The sequence below is a fragment of the Piliocolobus tephrosceles genome, chromosome 16, assembly GCF_002776525.5.
Source record: "Piliocolobus tephrosceles isolate RC106 chromosome 16, ASM277652v3, whole genome shotgun sequence".
Classification (NCBI taxonomy): Eukaryota; Metazoa; Chordata; class Mammalia; order Primates; family Cercopithecidae; genus Piliocolobus; species Piliocolobus tephrosceles.
This window is the reverse complement of record NC_045449.1, coordinates 53,073,517-53,095,458: the sequence shown is the minus strand read 5'-3', so window position 1 is coordinate 53,095,458 and position 21,942 is coordinate 53,073,517. Positions and strand designations below refer to the sequence as shown.

At 41.5% G+C, this 21,942-nt stretch overlaps 1 protein-coding gene across 4 annotated transcripts in view; it reads left to right on the top strand.

The window, feature by feature from the left end:
* Positions 1-1,217: 1,217 nt before the first annotated feature.
* Positions 1,218-21,942, top strand: part of GPATCH8 (G-patch domain containing 8) — a 112,368-nt gene continuing 91,643 nt past the window's right edge. For 2 of the 4 annotated variants that reach the window (XM_023191454.2, XM_023191453.2), the window contains exon 1: positions 1,219-1,489. Coding sequence is in view for 1 of the 4 variants with exons in the window: in XM_023191452.2 (XP_023047220.1) it covers positions 1,445-1,489 (45 nt within the window). In the remaining 3 variants the exon portion in view is untranslated. Of the gene's footprint in view, positions 1,490-21,942 lie in introns of all 4 variants that reach the window. The other 2 variants (XM_023191452.2, XM_023191455.1) reach the window with 2 other exon arrangements.

Genomic DNA, 21,942 nt, shown 5'->3' with positions numbered 1-21,942 from the left:
CTGGTGTGAACCCGGGAGGCGGAGCTTGCAGTGAGCCGAGATCGCACCACTGCACTGCACTGCAGCCTGGGCGACAGAGTGAGACTCTGCCTCAAAAAAAAAAAAAAGCTGGGCTTGCTGGAGGGCGCCTGTAATTCCAGGTACTATGGAGGCTGAGGCAGGAGAATCTCTTGAATCTGGGAGGTGGAGGTTGCAGTGAGCCAAGATGGCGCCACTGTACTCCGGCAATAGTGCAAGACTCAGTCTCAAAAAAAAAAAAAAAAAAAAGAAACCCACAGTGTTTGAATTCTTTGTGCCCTGCCTCCCCTTAGATGGAAGTGTAGACTGAAGCATGGGTGAGGCAAAGGGTAACAACTAGAAAATACACACCCTTCCTCAAAAAATTACATTCCATTTGACTCTTTCAGGGCAGGGTTAAGAATCATTTTTCCATTGTGTGATTTCTGTCAACTACTCTTTTCAAAAGGAGGAAGTCCTGCCACCCTTCTATGTGTTTATGTATTTTGGCTAAGAGTGCTGGAGCGCTGGGTGAGGTCCTCAGAAGGGATGGAAAAATCTGAATCTTAACTCACAGTCAGCGCTAGGCAGGAGCGGCAGAGATGACTGAATCCAGCTTCCTTATTGTATAAAAAGGAAACTGAAGCCCAGACAGCTTTAGTCGATTTGGATCAACTTCGGTCCCTTGAGAAATACTTTTCTCAAAGGATGGCTAGATATCAAGCTCCTTGCAGTCTTTGGGCCTTTGGGTCTAATGTTTCCTGTGTCCTAATGCTGTGGGCTCCTCGCCGTGCCTCGGGTCAAAGGTCCTTTCAGAGACTGTCCCTCTCAGCACTGCGGCCAGTTTTACTTTTTTGTGGCACTTGTTGATATTTAAAAATATTTATTCTACGAGGTATGTGACTTCTTCCACTGGAATGAAATCCCCACAAGAGGAGACCATTCCTGTCTCGTTCACCGTTGAATCCTCAGGGTGAGCTGAGATTTGAAACTAAGTAGTATGGCTCTAAAGTCACGCTTTCGGCCCAACATTATGCTTCCAAAAATTTAGTAAAGACGATGGACTTCTGCGCACACGGGGAAGCGACAGTGAGAAACGATACCCGGAAGTGAGCGACAGCACAACATCCAGACTTGTCCGCACGGTGCCCCTTCTGACCTTTCCCTCCGGAAGCTTTCGCGGCTCTCGGGCGGGAGTGCGCACGCGCGGCCACCGGGGTCGCTCCGGGTCGCGCGCGGAGCAGGGGCTGGAGGGAAGGGTCAGCCTCCCGGGCTGGCAGGCGCCTGCGCTGCGGGGCTCCAGTCAGGACGCGCATTCTCGCTCCCTCCCTCGGCTGCGCGCGCCCGGTGGGCGTGGGAGGAGGCGGGGAACCGGGGAGGGGCGGGTGTCGCAGGAGGGAAGGAGCGAACCGGAGAGCGTCGTCCTGAGAGGAGTGAAGGCGGCAAAATGGCGGACCGCTTCTCCCGCTTCAACGAGGACCGAGACTTTCAGGTAAACACGGGCGTCGCCGAGGATGCGGGGAAGGCGCTGGTCTAGCCCAGAATCTCCTTTATCTCCGGCTCCCAGCCCTCTTTCCTTCCAGGTTTTGCTCCGACTTGCGAACTGGCTCTCTCTTCTCCTGTCTCTGCTTTCTCAAGAGGCCTCCCGGCTTGAGGGAGGCCGCATCTCCTCTCACCCGCATTCTCTTACCCCTGAAACTCAGGCCGCGGGGCTTGCGGCTTCCGCCTGTTTGGCGTCGGATTTTGGAACCGGGCCTGGGAGCTGTGGGGGGGGGGGGCGGGGGGGCTGTGGTCTCCGGTTCTGCCCGGCCTGTGCGGGCAAAGGGCTGGCTCCCAGGGGACCAGAGAGGTGGTTGGGTTGGGCTGGGAGGACTTGGGGGCGAGTGTTGCTGAGGCCAAGGCTTCCGAACCCCAGGATTTTGTTCTCACGGATCCTTTTGGGGTCCTTCTCTTTTCTTTCTTCACTGTGATAAATCAGTTGCTTTCATTGTCTGCTTTTCCTTTTCCTTACCTGGGAAAAGGTTGCCTTCGTTATCAGACGCCTTATTGGTTAGTCATACATTGAGATTTCCCGGGACATAAGTATTGCTGTTGTTATTAGGCTGTTAATTGGGCTTGGAAAACAGTAAGTTACTGGACTATGATCCGATGTGAGCCTAACCTCAAATCCTATCTCGAAAGATTTGTAAGAAGCGTAATGATAATGGGCCTTCCACGCGTGGGGTCACTAGTGCCAAAAGCTTGATTTTTCTTTTTTCAATTGCACATGTTGGTATGGAAAAATGCTCTTACGATGGCAAGCTCTATTGAGTAAAAAATAAAGGCCAAATTAGAATAACTCGTTTTTTCGCTGTTGAAAATACCTTGCTGTTGAAATTGTTACCGCGGAAATCTCGAAGACTAAAAGGGATTTAGAAGAGATTGGCTATTTCTAGGTAAAATACATCCGTAGAGTCACAAAAACCTCTGCATTACTACCGCATATCCTGGCAACTGCAATTTGGGTCAGGGGATGAATCTCAGAATTCAAGTTTTTATCCGGCTGCAGATCCTACTCAAAGCAATAGGAAAGCACTCTAGGTGTGTTTCAGAATGCAGTTTAAAGAGTTTGAATTCCCTGAGATGATAGGATTGGTAAATAAATAGATAAAGCAGTTTAACAATTTTAACTCAGCACTGTTAACAATGTAGTACATAGAACGCTTATGAGAAGTTCTGCAGCAGTAAGGGATCTGGGGGCTGTTAAAGCCTTGTGATCATGCGCTTGCTGTATAGCTGCAGCACAATACAGAAGAATCTCAAGGTGTTCTAAGGATATAATGCAGATTCACCAAAGTTTGAAGCAGTTCATATTAGCCTTTTGATCCCTGAGAAATGTATGTATATTTTAGCAAGCACCATAAAATATGAGTAAGCTGCAAAGTGTATGATGAGCTTTATTGATTTTTAAATTACCAATAGAGACCTATTGATAAGTAAAGCCCGCAAATGCTTTTCAGAGGAGAGAATCTCAAGGTGACCTAATAAAATCGAAAATAGATAATATGGACAATTAAGTTTTGAGGAAAGACGACTGTCAACCACAGAATTCTAGCAGGCTTAACAAACAGGATTTTCGGGGCCTTTAATGAAGATTTTGAAAATTGTGGATAGCAGAGTGTGAATGCTGTTTCCTGAAAAAAATTGAAGGGGTTAGCCTCTACTTTTTCAATACTCAGTTTCTAAGTAAGATGACCCTCTCTTCTGATGCTTTAGTTGGGTATTGCAAAACCTGATTTTGGTTTCATGGTAGTCCTTTGAAGACGATACGTATACTTCATTTTCTGCTTCTATGTTGAAAGAACCGACCCCTGTTAAGTTGGGTCAACCAGGAAAATGTTGGGTTTTTTTATTGTTTGTTTGTTTTTGAGACGGAGTCTCACTCTGTCGCCCAGGCTGGAGTGCAGTGGCACCGTCTCGACTTACTGCAACCTCCGCCTCCCGGGTTCAAGCGATTCTTCTGCCTCAGACTCCTGAGCAGCTGGGACTACAGGCGCCCTTCACCACACCCGGCTTATTTTTGTATTTTTAGTAGAGGTGGGGTTTCACCGTCTTGGCCAGGGTGGTCTCGAACTCCTGTCCTCGTGATCCGCCTGCCTCGGCCTCCCAGAGTGTGGGGACTACAGGTGTGAGCCACCGCGCCCAGCCGAAAATGTTGGTTTTTAAAATTCAGATGTCCTAGCATTTTGGGTAAATAAGGTATTGGGAATGGTAACCTTTTTAGACAGTTGGAAGATGTTAAAACTTTTATAAATTATGTTAATTTATAGCATTCATTTAAAGTACTTTCATTTAAAAATAAAGTGGTATTTTTCTGTGTGTTTTAATAAAGGGAAAAATACAGATTGACTTTCACTTAATGATGTCTTTTGATTCAAAGTTATTGGTGAGAGAATGTAATGTAATAGGATTCTCCTGTGAATAATGTATCTGAAACATTTTCAGCTTCAGGTTATCCAAAATTAAACGTGGCCTCCTTAAAAGGTTTTGGGTGAAGCCACTGACTATACTTGAAAACAAATCATAGTAAGTTTCCAAACACAGTGGGTAGATCTTGTTGCTTTCAACAGATCTTGTAGCACTGGAAATTTTTCTGTTCATCTTCTCTGGTAAGTTCGAGATGACTGTTATTTTCTTTGCCTTTAATTTGGCAGGATGATTTAAAGCTGTAGAGCTTCGCTCTTTACCAGTTTATCAAGTGCAAATTTTGGAGAGTTTGATGTCTCTTGAAATTATTATGGAGTCAGGGAGTTGGGCTGAGTATTACAATTTGTGAATACCTACGTTTCTTTTATTTTTTTTTTGAAACCGAGTCTCACTCTGTCACCCAAGCTGGAGTGCAGTGGCGCGATCTTGGCTCACTGCAACCTCCGCCTCCTGGGTTCAAGCGATTCTCCTGTCTTGCCCTCCTGAGTAGCTGGGACTACAGGCGCCCGCCACCACACCTGGCTGATTTTTTTGTTTTTAGTAGAGACAGGGTTTCACCATGTTAGCCAGGATGGTCCTGATCTACTGACCTCGTGATCCGCCCGCCTCGGCCTCCCAAAGTGCTGGGATTACAGGCGTAAGCCTCCACGCCCTGCATGAATACCTAAGTTTCAAAGGTATTTTGTATATATAGTGAAAAGTTATGGTTAACGGTGGTATTCCACTTGAAGCACTCATGAATATAGAGATTAATCATTATCAGGGACCTAATTTTTTTTAATTGTTAACTTTATTATAATAACGAACAGGTCCTATTCCACAGGCTTTATGTGTCTTCACTATATAGTCTTCACTATAACCCTTACGAGATAGGTACTGTTTTTACTGCCGTTTTCAGCTGAGGCACAGAGAATTAGGTAACTTAGCCAAATACATACATCTGTTAAATCGCAGAGCCTAAATTCATACTGACTTTTGGACTCTTGAACTTGTCCTCATGACCATTTTGTCTGCTGCTGACAATTACACATTTTATATAGCTGTAATTGAGTCATCAAATGTGGAGGATAAACTTATAGGTGACGAAGAATAAGGGAGCTTTTAGAAAGGTGATACAATTCCAGTTTTTATTCTGTTTGGTTTTGTCCAGATCTATTTCTTTCTGGTCTCCCAATGGCTTCTAGGGGGGCTTTCAACAATGATAAATTACGTTGTGTCATAGAGGATATTGTTAACTGTTTTAGTTTAGACATTCTTTTGTCTAGCCTTTTAAGTGTTGTTTTTTTAAATCTTTGGTAATCTTTGTAATCTAAGCTGATGTGTTTATTTTTACAAATGTTTTAAGAGTTTTAACTACTCCTTTAAGAATCTGACCTCAATTTCTGAATGAGATGTTACTTCTGCCGGCATTTACCAGATTAAGATATATTTGTTCACAGATTGAAGTGTTACACAAACTAATGGAAAATATATAACTTAAGATAATCAACACTTTGGGTTACAAGTTCATTAAAGAAAGTTTTGTTTGTACAGTGATGTATAACTAGCCATACGGTGCCATTAAGATACAGTGCTTAGCATTTTATGGTTGCGCAGCTATTACTGGTGATGCAGCTGAATGCTGGTGAGGAAATGTTCTTTAGCGTATGTACCTGCAGAGGACTGATGATTTGTGTTCCAAGTGTTCTCTGCATTTTATTTCTTTTCTTTTCTTTGTTTTGAGATGGAGTTTCGCTCTTGTTGCCCATGCTGGAATGCAATGGCACCATCTCGGTTCACGTCAACCTCCGCCTCCCGGGTTCAAGCGATTCTCCTGCCTCAGCCTCCTGAGTAGCTGGGATTACAGGCATGTCCCACCACGTCCAGCTTTTTTTTTTTTGTATTTTTGTATTTTTTAGTAGAGACAGGGTTTCTACTGTCTCTACTGTTGGTCAGGCTGGTCTCAAACTCCCAATCTCAGGTGATCGACCCACCTGCGCCTCCCAGAGTGCTGGGATTACAGGTGTGAGCCACTGCTCCCGGCCCTCTGCATTTTATTTCTAATGAAAAGTAACTACAGGAATAGATCAGTGAGTGATAAGCTGATAAGAGAAACAAGACATACTATCTTAAAGGTCATAATAAAAATACAGAAATTGCCCAAGAACTTCCTGTAATCTATGTAAGTAATCATAATGGTAAATAGCAATAAGCTAGTCATGTATTACATTTATGCAGTATGTTTGTAGGATTCCTCTTTGTGTTTCCATATGTAACCAGTATGTGACCCTCAGGAAATTCTTAGTTGAGACTGTGAAGTGAAGAGGTTCATAGTTTTAAGATATTTAGGTCACAGAAAGATATTAGTATATTTTCTGTATGTAATATTGTTGGCATTGTAATGCAGGTGTGCCAGATATGACACATGGACAAGTGTTTTAAATAGTTTTTCCTATGTCTCCTGTAATCTGGAAGAAATGCCACAAGCTATGAAAAGTAATGTCAGTTTGGCTTGGGATACTGAAACTTATGTAAAATCATTACTCTTCCCTGTCTCATTGTATGATAAGTGAAAAGGATTAGAATCAGGGCTGTACCAGTTTCAAAATACTGATGCTGAATTGACATGATTATTAGCAAATGCAAAATGATACTGACATTGGTTAATATATTCTCAGGAGATCAAGAGGGACCAAAGTAAAGTCAGCGTAAGAGAAGTTTCCCTGGAGGTGATTTGAAGGGTAAATGGTATTAAATCACTTTTAAAATGTGGGACATATCAAGGAATAACATCACAGAGAGAGACTTAAGTTGGAATTAGGAAAGATTGGGGTTGGGAAGAACTGTGATCAGTGGGCTTCATGTGATGATGTATTTCATTATTTGTTTTCAAAGTAGGCATGGGAGGCAGGAAGATACAGATCTGGACAAATACAGTATTAGACTGAGTATTATTTTAGGTCTCTTACAGTACAGTCAGAATGATAGAAAAACAGGTATTCCTGTTGTACCTTTCCTTCTATACATGTAACAGTTCTCATTAGAGTACTGCAAAGGGATTCTTTCATCACATTTTCTCATGTCTTTATGATAAATTGTATAACCAAAGCTAAAATTTGTGACTTAAATTTTTTATTTTTATTTTTTTTTGGAGATGGAGACTCACTCTGTTGCCGAGGCTGGAGTGCAGTAGCACAATCTCAGCTCACTGCAAGCTCCGCTTCCTGGGTTCACGCCATTTTCCTGCCTCAGCCTCCTGAGTAGCTGGCACTATAGGCGCCCGCAACCACGCCCGGCTAGTTTTTGTATTTTTAGTAGAGATGGGATTTCACCATGTTGGTCAGGCTGGTCTCGATCTCCTGACCTTGTGATCCACCCGCCTTGGCCTTCCAAAGTGCTGGGATTACAGGCGTGAGCCACCACGCCTGGCTAAAATTATTTTAAGACACATGTATAATAAGCTATCCCAATTGTGCTGCTTCATAATTGAGGTACATTTCCATGTGATTTCTGTTTATCTGGGTACATGATAAAAATTTTTTAAAGGACAGTGTTTTTCTTTTCTTTTCTTTTCTTTTTTTGGAGACAGTGTCTGGCTCTTTTGCCCAGGCTAGAGTACAGTTGTGGAATCTTGACTCACTGCAGTCTCCACCTCCTGGGCTCAAGCAGTCCTCCCACTTCGGCCTCCCGAGTTGGGACTGGGACTGCAGGAATGTATCACCATGACTGGCTAAGCTCTGTATTTTTTTTAGAGACAGGGTTTCAGCTTGTTGCCCAGGCCGATCTTGAACTCCTGGGCTCAAGCAGTCCTCCCACCTCAGTCTCCCAAAGTGCTGGGATTACAGGCATGCACCACTGCACCCAGCTGACAGTCTTTTTTTGATGTGGTCAAGATTTTTTTAATTTAATTTTTTAAAATGAAAAAAAAATTTGTTTTGAGACAAGGTCTCACTCTGTCACTCAGGCTGGAGTGCAGTGACGCGATCATGGCTTCCGGCAGCCTCGACCTCCCAGCTTCCAGTGATTCTCCCACCTCAGCCTTCTGGGTAGCTGGGGCTACAGGTGTGTCACCAAGCCCTGCTAACTTTTTTGCATTTTTGTAGAGATGGGGTTTCGCCATGTCGCCCAGGCTGGTCTCAACTCCTGAGCTCAAGCTGTCCTACCACATCGGCCCCCCAGAAGTGCTGAGATTACAGGCATGTGCCACTGCACCTGGCCAAGATGACCATTTTCTGAAAAGCAGTAGCAGAAGTTCGTGAGATCTTAATTATGAATCAGAAACCTATGTAAATGTTTCATTTTTGGTCTTGTGACTTAGTTTCTAGTATTTTATTAATGAAAATGGTTTCTAGCTTGGAAGTGGATTCCAGTTCATGAGTTCTATTAAAATTCCTTCCCCGAAACAACTCAGTACTTTTGCTTGTATGTCTGGCATTAATTTTCTTTTCATATTAGCATTGCCATTTAGTATTAAGTAAAAGCAGATTCATGGTAATTACCCAAGGAATTACAGATGACCACCACAAATACTGAAAGAAGTCATTGATTTGATATTGCAGTGAATACCAGAAGATGTTGTAATGATTTTCCACTTATAAAAAGTGAATTGTCCATTTAACTGTGGAAGTCTAAGCAAATGTGCTTAATGCATATTGTATTAGTCAATGCAAAAAGTTAAAATGCCCAGGCTGAAAGAAGCTATATGCTGTATGGTCGTTTTTTATACCAAATGATTTCTTTGGAATTTAAACAAATACGTTTAGTATTTTTATTCCTAATTTAGGAAGAAAAAGCAGCTAAAGTTGTTCTGACATTGTACACAGATTAGTAGCACATGACTCTGTTATTTAGTAAGCCCTATAGATAGTAAGAAATTAAAGTTGTTAGTGAGCAAAACAGGAGTATCCTGCCATTTACTTTAATTCTTTTTGTCATAGTTTTGAGGTACAATAATTCCTGTGTGCGTGTCACTCAAACAACCAGAAAGTGTCTTTGTAATACATATTTGGTCTCATCTCATGAAGTTCCAATTATTTGTTGTCATCCTTGCCAATCTTTGGCAATTACATTGATTTCAAAGAGGAATTCCAGTTCATCTTAGTGTTTCATAGAATTGAAACACAAAATAGCTTTATAGGTTTAAAGTTGTAATAGAAAAAAGTCATAGAGTTTTCTGATGTTTTAATAATGACATTGTTGGAAAAGTCAGTATCTCTCTTATAGCTCCCCTAACATTATTCTTCCAGAGTTAATGAGAAAAGAGGGTCTTAATTTTTCATCCTTTTTGTAGGCAATGTTGATCAAAATCAATAAATTATTTTGATACTGTAGGTCTTGACTGAAAATACTTAAACTTGACTGAAAATACTTATAGAAGTAAAGGTAGGTTGAGCGCAGTGGTTCACGCCTGTAATCCCAGCATTTTGGGAGGCTGAGGCAGGTGGATCACCCGAGGTCGGGAGTTCGAGACCAGCCTGGCCAGAATGGCGAAACCCCGTCTCTACTAAAAATACAAAAAATTAGCTGGGTGTGGTGGTGTGCTCCCGTAGTCCCAGCTACTTGGGAGGCTGACGCAGGAGAATCTCTTGAACCTGGGAGGCAGAGGTTGCAGTGAGCCGATCCTGCACCATTGCACTACAGCCTGGGCAACAGGGTGAGACTCTGTCTCAAAACAAAACAAAACAAAACAAACCAGAAAAAGAAATTAAGCTAATGCTTGTGGATTGTATGCTGTAGTGTCATTAATTTCCCTTGTTGCTATAATAGAGAGCTATGAGTAAAATTATGAGGAATCTTTAAAGAAAGGGCAAAAGTGGTTGAAAATTTAATTGGTTTAATATTTGTACTAGGGTATCATCTGTGCAAGCAATAACAAGGAGTATATTTACCTTGAGAATAGTTTCTAGAATATAGACTTAATTTTTGAAAACTTAAAACAGTGCTTGAATAGTGGTTGTACTAAGAAGTACTTATTGTAGTTTAAGTGTTTCTGTGCGGGTAGTTGATTAAGAAGTGTTTTTGTTTTTCAAGGAGTTTTCATATTAGTTGGAGAGATAAACATAAGTAATAAGGTTTAGTTTATTATTCATAAGACCAGCATGATTATCAGAAAAACAGTATAGCTAATAAATGCAGAACTCTAAGTAAAAAAGGAGAGAACCCTTAAAGTGGGATGATTGGATGTGATGTGATGTGATGTGATGTGATGTGATGTGATGTGATGATGTGATGTGATGTGATGTGATGTTATTTTTTTCAGACAGAGTCTTGCTCTGTTGCCCAGGCTGGAATGCAGTGGCGTGATCTCAGCTTACCACAACCTCCAACTCCTGGGTTCAAGCAGTTCTCATGGTTCACCCTCACAAGTAGCTGGGATTACAGGCGCCCACCACCACGCCTGACTAATTTTTGTATTTTTAGTAGAGATGAGGTTTCACCATGTAGGTCAGGCTGGTCTTGAACTCCCACCTCCAGTGATCTGCCTGCCTTGGCCTCCCAAAGTGCTGGGATTACAGGTGTGAGCCACCGTGCTGGCCTGGGCATACTTTTATGAAGAAGTTAGCATTTAAGCTGGATCTTGAAGGTTGGGATTCCATCCTTCAAGTGAATGGAAGTACACTCAGTTGGAAAAAATAGCCAAGACAAAAGTAAAGAAGTGGAACAAGCAGAATTTGTTTTTTTAGGACAATGAATTAATGATTGGGCATAGGGAAAAAGTGGAGACTAGGGCCGCAAAGATAAATTTTATTTTAATGCTGTAAGCAGGAATGCACTAGCTATTTAAGGTGCTTAAGCTGAGGGATAGACAGTCAAAGCCCTCTTACTTATAGGAAGATTAATTCAGCTATAGTTTGTTAGATATGCTATACCCATATAGTTAAAGTGTTGATAACCAGTCTCTCTTAACCAGAGTTAATGTGAATAGGAGCAAACGAGTAGAGGGCGTATATGAGGAGTGATTATAATAATGGACCATGTGATTTCTTTTTTTTTTTGAGATGAAGTTTCGCTCTTGTTGCCAGGCTGGTGTGCAGTGGTGCGGTCTTGGCTCACTGCAACCTCCGCCTCCTGGGTTCAAATGATTCTCCTGCCTCAGCCTCCCAAGTAGCTGGGATTACAGGCGCCTGCCACCATGCCCAGCTAATTTTTGTATTTTTAATAGGGACGGGGTTTCACTGTGTTGGCCAGGCTGGTCGCGAACTCCTGACCTCAGGCGATCCATCCACCTTGGCTTCCCAAAGTGCTGAGATTACAGGTGTGAGCCACTGTGCCCGGCTGGACCATGTGATTTTAAGCTTGGTAAGGAGATGAATGAGGACTTTTGGGAGTGCGGGTGGTGGCAGCAGTATAGGTAGTGAGAGGGTGAAAAATTGATAGGATCAATGGCTTGTAGATTCTGATGGGGTTTAAGACTTGTTTAGTAGTGGGAGTACTGGAGGGAATGAGCTAGAAAGATAGAAGGTGGTAGTTGTAGAATACAATGTTTGAAATAACGGTTATATTAATAGAAGGGTTGAGATTATTGTTAATGATTATGAGAGTATATGGTTAAGGCAGAATGGAGAACAAGATCATTGTAGGAAAGGAAGTTAAGAAACTGAGGCACCAGGATGTTACAAAGGTAATCTGACCTGGTTATGAGGATGGTAATATGGTATAGTTGTATACTTTATGGTTTAATAAATGCCTTTTATATAATGTTCTTTTCTGGTTCTTCTAATAATTCAGTGAAGTAAATAGAAGAGGTACTAATCCTGTTTTGAAGATGAAGAAACTGAGACCTGGATAAATTATTTTGCCTAGTGCAGAGCTGAAGTTTGAACTTTGATCTTTTGACTTCTTTTGTTCTTTTCTTTTTAAATAAAAGAGGTGGACTTTTGTTACATTGCCCAGGCTGGACTTGAACTCCTAGGCTCACACCATCCTCCCACCTGTGCCTCCCTAGTAGCTGAGACTACAGGTGCATGCCATCGAGCCTGGCTGATTTCTTGTATAATATTCTGTTTACTGTGGTATATAGATTGGCCTCTCTTCAAGGTATATATACTGTGGTATATACATTGTGGTATGTAGAACGTTGGTATTATCTCTAGTATGTAAAGCATACTGGAGATACTCATACAGTTACTCAGCCTCCTGAGTAACTGGGACTGCAGGCGCCCGCCACCACGCCTGGCTGATTTTTTGTGTTTTTAGTAGAGATGGGGTTCACCATGTTGGTCAGGCTGGTCTCAAACTCCTGACCTCAGATGATCCGCGCCCACCTTGGCCTCCCAAAGTGTGGAGATTACAGGCATGAGCCAACGTGCCCAGCTTTTTTTTTTTTTAAATGGAGACAGGGTCTTGCTGTGTTGCCCAGGCTGCACTTGAACTGAAGCAATTCTTCCACCTCAGTCTGTTGAGTAGTTGGGACTACAGGCATGTGCCACTGCTCCTGGCTAAAAGTTAGTTTTTCTGGCTGGGTGCAGTGACTCACCCACTGTACTACTTTAATACATGGCAGCATTTTGTACCAGTTAATAAACTGGTAGGAAATAGTTGGTATGTTTATTAAAGATTATAATTTTTGTTTCAGAAACATCTCAGTATTAAAAACCAATAGTTGTCAGGCATGGTGGCTTGTGCCTGTAATCCCAGCACTTTGGGAGCCAAGGTGGGTGGATAACCTGAGGTCAGGAGTTTGTGACCAGCCTGGCCAACATGGCAAAACCCTGTCCTTTACTAAAAATACAAAAATTAGCTGAGCATAGTGGTGCATACCTGTAGTCCCACCTACTGCAGAGGGGAGGCTACTGAGGCAGGAGAATTGCATGAACCCAGGAAGCAGAGGTTGTTGTGAGTCAGGATTCTGCCACTTACTTCAGCCTGGGTGACAGAATGAGACTGTCTTAAAAAAAAAATAACAAAAAAACTAATGGCTTACCACCATTGGTTTAATTGGTCATTTATGACTTCTTGCTCGTCTTTTCACTGTCTGTGGGTGTAGTAGATAATCCCATTCCATTTTCCAAACATTAGTGAGTACCTGATTGTTATTGTGTTATCATAAAAGCATAAGAAAACAAGACAAAAGTCCATTTTGTTCATTTGTTCCAGTAAAATAATAGATTGGAGAGGAGAATGGTATTTCTACTGGATACTCCCAAGTTAGGGTACTATAAGCTTATCCTTGACCATTACACCTTTATAAAAGTTGACTACGGTGATATATGGTGAGGATAATATCAGCTACTGTTTGTTGCCAGCTAGATTACATGTCAGGTCTGGTGCCAAGACATTTTGAAGATATTTATCTAATCCAAGTAACTCTCCAAACTAGTTGGTGGTAGCTCCCTTTTTTTTTTCTTAAACTTTTTTTTTTTTTTTTTGTGGAGACAGAGTCTTGCTCTGTCGCCCAGGCTGGTGTGCAGTGACTCCATCTTGGCTCACTGCAAGCTCTGCCTCCCAGGTTCACGCCATTCTCCTGCCTCAGCCTCCTGAGTAACTGGGACTGCAGGCGCCCGCCACCACGCCTGGCTAATTTTTTGTGTTTTTAGTAGAGGTGGGATTCACCATATTGGTCAGGCTGGTCTCAAACTCCTGGCCTCAGATGATCCATGCCCACCTTGGCCTCCCAAAGTGTGGGGATTATAGGCATGAGCCAACGTGCCCAGTTTTTTTTTTTTTTTTTAAATGGACACAGGGTCTTGCTGTGTTGCCCAGGCTGCACTTGAACTGAAGCAATTCTTCCACTTCAGTCTGTTGAGTAGTTGGGACTACAGGCATGTGCCACTGCTCCTGGCTAAAAGTTAGTTTTTCTGGCTGGGTGCAGTGGCTGATATCTGTAATCGCAGCACTTTAGGCGGTTGAGGTGGGCGGATCACTTGAGGTCAGGAGCTCAAGACGAGCCTGGCCAACATGGTGAAACCCCATCTGCTACTAAATATAAAAATTAGGCCGGGCGTGGTGGCTTACACCTGTAATCCAGCACTTTGGGAGGCCAAGGAGGGCAGATAACTTGAGGTCAGGAGTTCAAGACCAGCCTGGCCAACATGGTGAAACCCCGTCTCTACTAAAAATACAAAAATTAGTTAGGTGTGGTGGCACGTGCCTGTAATCCCAGTAAGGCTGAGGCAGGAGAATCACTTGAACCTGGGAGGCAGAGGTTGCGGTGAGCCAAGATCATGCCACTGCACTCCAGCCTGGGCGACAGACCAAGACTCCGTCTCAAAAAAAAATTACAAAAATTAACTGGGCACGGTGGCTGGTGCCTGTAATCCCAGCTACTTGGGAAACTGAGGCATGAGAATTTGTTAAACCTGGGAGGCAGAGGTTGCAGCGAGCCAGCATCGCCCCACTGCACTCCAGCTTGGGCAACAGAGTGAGACACTGTCTCAAAAATAAATAAATAAATAAAATTTAAAAAAATAAATAAATTTTGTTTTTCAGCATAGTGCTTTTTTGGGAAACCAGTTATTTCTTGTCCTAATCACATTATCCAGAAGAATTTGATGTGTCAAACAGTTGTACATGTATTTTTAGATGAGTGTGTGATATTTCTACACCCTTGACCCAGTGTGATGTGTTTTCAGGTTCTTAGTTACTTGCTGAGATTACTGGCCAATTATCTTTCCTACCAATTGACATAGAATTAAATTTATGTATTAAGTGAAGTTTATTCCTCTGGGTCATTGACTGGCCTCAGCAGTATTTTAAAATAATAATCTATTACTTTGTACCTCTTTAAACCTCACAACGTATGTAACAATGCTATAGTGTAATAATCTGGATTTTACAGTGGGGGAAATGGGCCTAGAGAGAGGTTTGGGAATTTGCCCAAGGTTATACAATTAGCAAATGGTAGTAACTTGATTTCTGGTGTTTCTGACTTCAGAGAGCTTTGTTTTTTATAATAATATACTGGAAATTGTTGTAAATCAGACTATATGATTATGGAAACAACAGTGAGGAATTAGATTCATTAGGAATTGATCACAATGGTGTTTCTATCTACCTTGTAAATAGAAATAATTTTTTTTTTGAGACAGTGTCTCACTCTGTTGCCCAGGCCAGAGTTCAGTGGTGTAATCTTGGCTTACCACAACCTCCGCCTACTGGGTTCAAGCAGTTCTCCTGCCTCAGCCTCCCTAGTAACTGGGACTGCAGGTGCCTGCCACCACACCTGGCCAATTTTTGTATTTTTGGTAGAGACAGGGTTTCATCATGTTGGCCAGGCAGGTCTTGAACTCTTGACCTCAGGTGATTCACCCAACTCAGCCTCCCAGATTGCTGGGATTACAGGTGTGAGCCACTGCATCTGGCTATAAATTGAAATAAATTTTAAGTATACTAGTGAAATGACACCAATAATCCCCAGGATGTCCATTTCTTTTTGGATAGGCTTTTTCTCCCGGGACATTTTCTTTTTAAATTCCATTTTTAAAGGCGCATACATACATTTATTTATTGAGACAGGATTTCTTACAGGTCAAGGATTCTACTTCCAAACACAGGACAAAAGTGGAAATTTGCCCAGGATGCAGTACAGTGGTGCGATCACTGCTTACTGCACTCTTGACCTCTTGGACTCAGGCGATCCTCCCATTGCACCCTCCTGAGTAGCTGGGACTACAGGTGTGTACACCACATTCAGTTAATTTAATTTTTTGTATTTTTTGTAGAGACGGGGTCATCTTTTGTGGTCTTGAACTCTTGGCCTCTAGTGATCTTCTTGCCTTCCAAAGTGCTAGGATTACAAGTGTGAGCCACCATGTCCAGCTAGGATCCACCAACTTTGAGCTTTGAGTAATATTATTCATTTAAAAATATTTTTCAAAGAATTTGTATTAATTTTTTTTGAGATGGAATCTCACTCTGTCGCCAGGCTGGAGTGCAGTGGCGCGATCTTGGCTCACTGCATCCTCTGCCTCTCAGGTTCAAGCAATTCTCTACTTCAGCCTCCTGAGCAGCTGGGATTACAGGTGCCTGCCACCACACCTGGCTAATGTTTGTGTTTTTAGTAGAGATGGGGTTTCACCATCTTGGCTAGGCTGGTCTTGAACTCCTGACCTTGTGGTCCACCTGCCCTGCCTTGGCCTCCCAAAGTGCAGGGATTACAGGCATGAACCACTGCATCTGACTGAAGTTGTATTAAATTTTAATAGTTATAGGAAGAGGGAAGAGGATAAGAACAGCTCTCTAGAGTTTCAGTATTGTGTTTTGCTTTTTGAGATTATAGGCTCTTGATTGTGATCTTTGACTTGTCCTAACAATTCCTTCTTTTTTTTTTTTTTTTTTTTTTTTTTGAGACAGTGTTTCGCTCTTTTTGCCCAGGCTGGAGTGCAATGGCGCGCGCTCGGCTCACCGCAACCTCCACCTCGCGGGTTCAAGTGATTCTCCTGCCTCAGCTTTCCGAGTAGCTGGGATTACAGGCATGTGCCACCACCCCAGCTAATTTTGTATTTTTAGTAGAGATGGGGTTTACTCTATGTTGATCAGGCTGGTCTTGAACTCCCGACCTCAGGTGATCCACCTGCCTCGGCCTCCCAAAGTGCTGGGATTACAGGCGTGAGCCACCGCACCCAGCAATAATTCCTTCTCCTCCAGCTCTAATTTCTCTCTACTCATTTCTATATAGTTTAATCATGTAAAGGGTACAGCTGTGGGAATATGTAGATGTCAGAATCAGCACCAGTTAGCAAATAATAAGATTTCATTTATCTGAATAAATTTAAGGCAATTCCTGTCTTTATTGATACTTAAATGATCGCCACAACCAAATTTTAAGAGAGAAGTTTCCACATTTGTCCTGTGTTTGGAAGTAGAATCCTTGACCTGTAAGGAGCTAGAGGTACTGTGTGTTTTAATGACATGCAGGGCAGGTCAGCCAGGTTGTATTCATTGGCCATTAGACCTACCACAAGTTGAAGTTTTTTTTGAGAGTGGAGGCAGTTGAAGGAAAGTCAATTGGGTGTGTGCATATAATTTAAAATCTAATACTTTTTTTTTTTTTAGAAAAGCTAGATTGCTTCCAGTCCGACCCTTTTGAACTTAAATTCCTGATCAGCATAAATGAAAAACTATATTTCAACTTTGAAAGCATATAGTATTCAGAAAGGAAGAGTTGATTTAGATAATGAAATAAGTGTTCCAAGCAGTCATTTTTTTAAATTTAAACTTTATTTTTTACCCCCCTCAGCTCATACTTATAAACAGTCATTAAAACTAAGTTTTAGAAATGCTGTAATATAGGACCTATGAATTTTTACCAGGATAACCATGAGTTTTAGTTTATACCTTTTGTTTTGGAATAATTACTGTTAGCATCTTTTGTTTTTTCTTTTTTTGTTTTTTTTCTAAGACAGGGTCTTGCTCTGTCACCCAGGCTGGACTGAAGTGGCAAGATCATAGTTTACTGCAGCCTCCAACTCCTGGACTCAAGGGATCCTCCTCCCCACTCAGGCTCTTGAATAGCTGAGACTACAGGTGTACACCATGATTAAAAATTTTTTTAAAAAACATTTAAAAAAATTTATGAAGATAGGGTGTCACTGTGTTTCCCTGGCTGATCTTGAACTCCTGGGTTCAAGAGATCCTCCCACCTTGGCTTCCTGAAGTGCTGGGATTGTAGGTGTGAGCCACTGTACCCAGCGGTAATACCCATTTTATCTCAGAGTGGTTTGTATGATACGTTATAGGATCATCTACATCTAAAGGAAATTCAGAGATCTAAGTGAGGTTTTGAAGGGAAGGTACAGCAGCAAAAAATACCTTTCAGATCCTGTGGAGGCCTTCAGATAATCAGATGCCATACTGTTTTTAGAAAGAATGATCCTGATAAGTCTATGTTTGTCAGAATGACTCAATTTTGGTGGAGAGGTGGGTTGGGAGGCAAGAAATAAAATATCACCACTACTATCATTGTCATCTTTACTACGATTATTACTATAGTTGTGCCCTGGGGGTTTGAAATCACATTTTTCCTCCTTCCGCTTTTTGTTTTTCTAGTATAATGTTCAAAAGGAACAAAAGGCAGCTGGGCGCGGTGGCTCATGCTTGTAATCCCAGCACTTTGGGAGGCCGAGGTGGGCGGATCACCTGAGGTCAGGAGTTCCAGACCAGCCTGGCCAACATGGTGAAACCCTGTCTCTACTAAGATAACAAACATTAGCTGGGCATGATGGCGGGTGCCTGTAATCCCAACTAGGGAGGCTAAGGTGGGAGAATTGCTTGAACCCAGGAGGGGGAGGTTGCAGTGAGCCAAGATGGCACCATTGCACTCCAGCCTGGGTGACAGAGACTCCGTCTGAAAAAAAAAAAGGGACGAAAGGATTCAGAGTGAAAAGAAAATCGCTTAGTTAAGTTAACCTCAGAGACAGCCCCACTATTTCCAATTGCATGGTGGTTCTTTCACAGAATCCATATATATACTATATGTATATGGATAATATGCTAAACATTATGCACTCTTAACTTTCCCAAAGGGTAGCATGCAAGCACATTTTCTAGCAGTTTGATTTTTTCCTCTTAATTGTATGTCTTGGAGATTTTTCCATAACTAGAAGGTTTTTTGTTTTGCTTTTTGTTTTTGTTATTTTTTTTTGAGACGGAGTCTCACTCTGTCCCTAAGTCTGGAGTGCAGTGGGGCAATCTTGGCTCACTGCAGCCTCCACCTCCCGGGTTCAAGCGATTTGATTACAGGCGCCCGCCATCATGCCCAGCTAATTTTTGTTTTTTTGTAGAGATGGGGTTTCACCATGTTGGCCAGGCTGTCATGAACTCCTGACCTCAGGTGATCCACCCGCCTTGGCCTCCCAAAGTGGCATGAGCCACTGCACCTGGCCTGTTTTTTGTTTTATTTTAAAGTAATTTTAGATTTGTAGAATAGTTACAAAAATAGTACAGAGAATTTGGTATACCACTCACCTATATTCCCTACTAGAGTATCCGTACACTAACTATAATACAATTATCATGGACCATGTGTGGTAGCTCACACCTGTAATCCCAGTACTTTGGGAGGCCGAGGCAGGCAGATCACCTGAGGTCAGGAGTTCGAGACCAGTCTGGCCAACATGGTGAAACCCTGTCTCTACTAAAAATACAAAAAATTAGCAGGGTGTGGTGGTGCGCACCTGTAATCCCAGCTACTTTGGAGGCTGAGGCATGAGAATTGCTTGAACCAGGAGGTGAAGGTTGCAGTGAGCCGAGATCATGCCACTGCACTCCAGCCTGGGTGACAGAGCAAGACTCTGTCTCAAAAAAATAAATAAAATTAAAATACAAAAAAAATTAGTCTGGCGTGGTGGTGCACACCTGTAGTGCCAGCTACTCAGGAGGTGGAAGTTGCAGTGAGCTGAGATTGCACCATAACACTCCAACCTGGGCGACAGAGTAAGACTCTGTCTTTAAAAAAAAAAAAAAAAAAAAAAAAGGCTGGGCATGGTGGCTCATGCCTGTAATCCCAGGACTTTGGGAGGCCAAGGCAGGTGGATCACGAGGTCAGGAGATCGAGACCATCCTGGCTAACATGGTGAAACCTCTTCTCTACTGAAAATACAAAAAATTAGCTGGATGTGGTGGCGCATGCCTGTAGTCCCAGTTACTTGGGAGGCCGAGGTAGGAGAATCGCTTGAACCCAGGAGGTGGAGGTTGCAGTGAGCTAAGATCGCGCCACTGCACTCTAGCCTGAGAACAGAGCAAGACTCCGTCTCCAAAAAAAAAATGAAACAACAACAAAAATAAAACCCTGAAAAGAAATGCTCTACAAATAATAACTTATTTAATTGTGTACTTCTCAACATTGATTTGCCTTAATAAACCTATCAATTAGCTGCAACATTGGAAAAGTATAAAAACTTTTTATATTTTTCACTGTTTTAAAACTTACCTTCTTAAAAATTAGGAGCCACAACACCAAGTGAAAAAGAATAAGAAATAAACCCCTATCATCAAAAGTATTTGTTATACAAGAAAAAATTACCAATGCATCTTTTATCTTAGTTCTTTAACATGGTTATAAGCAATTCGAAGTCCTATCTTCATTAATAATTCACTGTATGACTTCATGCAGATCATGTCGTATTTCTCATTCTTTGTACCTTCATTTGTAAAATGAAGAACTTGAACTAGACACTCATGTCATTTCTTGGTCTAAAATTCCACAAATTTGCAGATTTAAGCTGAATTAAAGTTACCCTATAAAAAAAGGCTAATTGGTTTCTTTAATGTTAACACAAAAACATAAACACCATCAACTCCCACAAAAGTGAAATATTAGCAGCAATCATTAATCCCTGGTAGTGAAGTGCAAAACATTTTCCACCTACCCCCAACATAAATGTAGTCTCATTACAATGACAAGAACACCAAATAAAAGTAAACAAAATATTAGGTGTCACTGGGGTTGGTGATAACTTTTCAGATGGAAAACCAAAGGCACACCCATGAAAGAAAGAAATGGTAAGTTAGATTTTATTAAAATTTAAAACTGCTCTGCAAAAGACACTGTCAAGAGAAAGAGAAGACAAAACAGTTTGGCGGTTCTTAGAAACCTAAACCTATTTTTTAGCATTCAATCCGGCAGTCATACTATTTAGTACTTAACCAAAGGAGCTGAAAACTTAAGTCTACACAAAAACCAAGAACATAGATGTTTATAGCATTCTTTATTTGTAATTGCCAAAACTCCGCAGCAGTCCATATATCCTTCAGTAGGTGCGTGGATAAGTAAACTGTGATATACCAATGGAATATTATTCAGCCCTAAAAAGAAATGAGCTATCAAGACAGGAAAAGACATGGAAGAACCTTGGATATATATTCAGGAATATGTGAAAGAAGCCAATTGGAAAAGGCTATATAAATGATTGCAAATATATGACATCCTGGAAAAGACAAAACCGTGGAAACAGTAAAAAGATCAGTGGTTGCCAGGAGTTTGAGGGGAAGAAAGTAAAGGGATGAACAGGTGGATACTGTGGATTTTTTGAGCAGTGAAATTATTCTCTGTGATACTGTAATGGCAGATAAATATCTCTATACATTTGGCAAAACTCATAGATGATGATATGTATACCATATCATGATGATGATAGGTATACCATATCATGATGATGATAGGTACACCAAGAGTGAACCTTAATGTACTATGGACTTTGGCTGATAATGATGTGTCAGTGTTGGTTCATCTATTGTAGCAAATGTATTATAATAAATGTGCAGGAAGCTGTGTCTTTGCTTTCAGCTCAACTTTGCTGTAAACCTAAAACTACTTGAAAAAATAAAATCTGTCTATCTAAAAGTAATCACAAAAGTTACTAATTACAATAAACTCATATTCAGTATTTCTAAAGCACTTCTTCCAAACAGCATGTGTATTTTAAAACTTTACTAAAAAACTGAAATGCAACAAATTGAAAACAATGGTTACTTCTAAGAAATGAAACAGAGGAGAAAGGGCGGCTTTCTTCATTTTTTACTTGTTACAGTGTAGCCTGAACTTTTAACAATATCCATTGTACATTAGCATTATTTGTGTTAGTAGTATATTTTAATAAAGGGGGCCACAATGCACTAAAAAATTAAAGATATTGCTTGCTCAACCTTTCCTCACCTGTGACCAGATAATATATCTAGAGGTAAAATTAAAGAGATTACAAAAATTGTAAAAAAAAAAAATTTTTTTTTAAGTTCTCCCTATGAGGTCAGTCTAATAAAATGTCTCAAAAAAGCATTTTACAAAAAAATGCCCTTAATGGTCATACTTTTAACAGTGCGAATCACCTTTAAAAGGCTGTGTGCCTGTAATCCCAGCTATTCTGGAGGCTGAGGCGGCAGGACTGCTTGGGCCCAAGTTTGAAAACAGCCTGGGCAACACAGGCTGTTAAAGAAAAAAAAGAAATGGAAAAAAATGGAGAGAAGGGAGTGGGCAAGAGCAAGAATGTGAAAGATCTGAGTCTTTGCCTTGGTTAACTTGAATAAAATATAAACTGTCTTGTATGAACCAGCCTCTTCTCATTT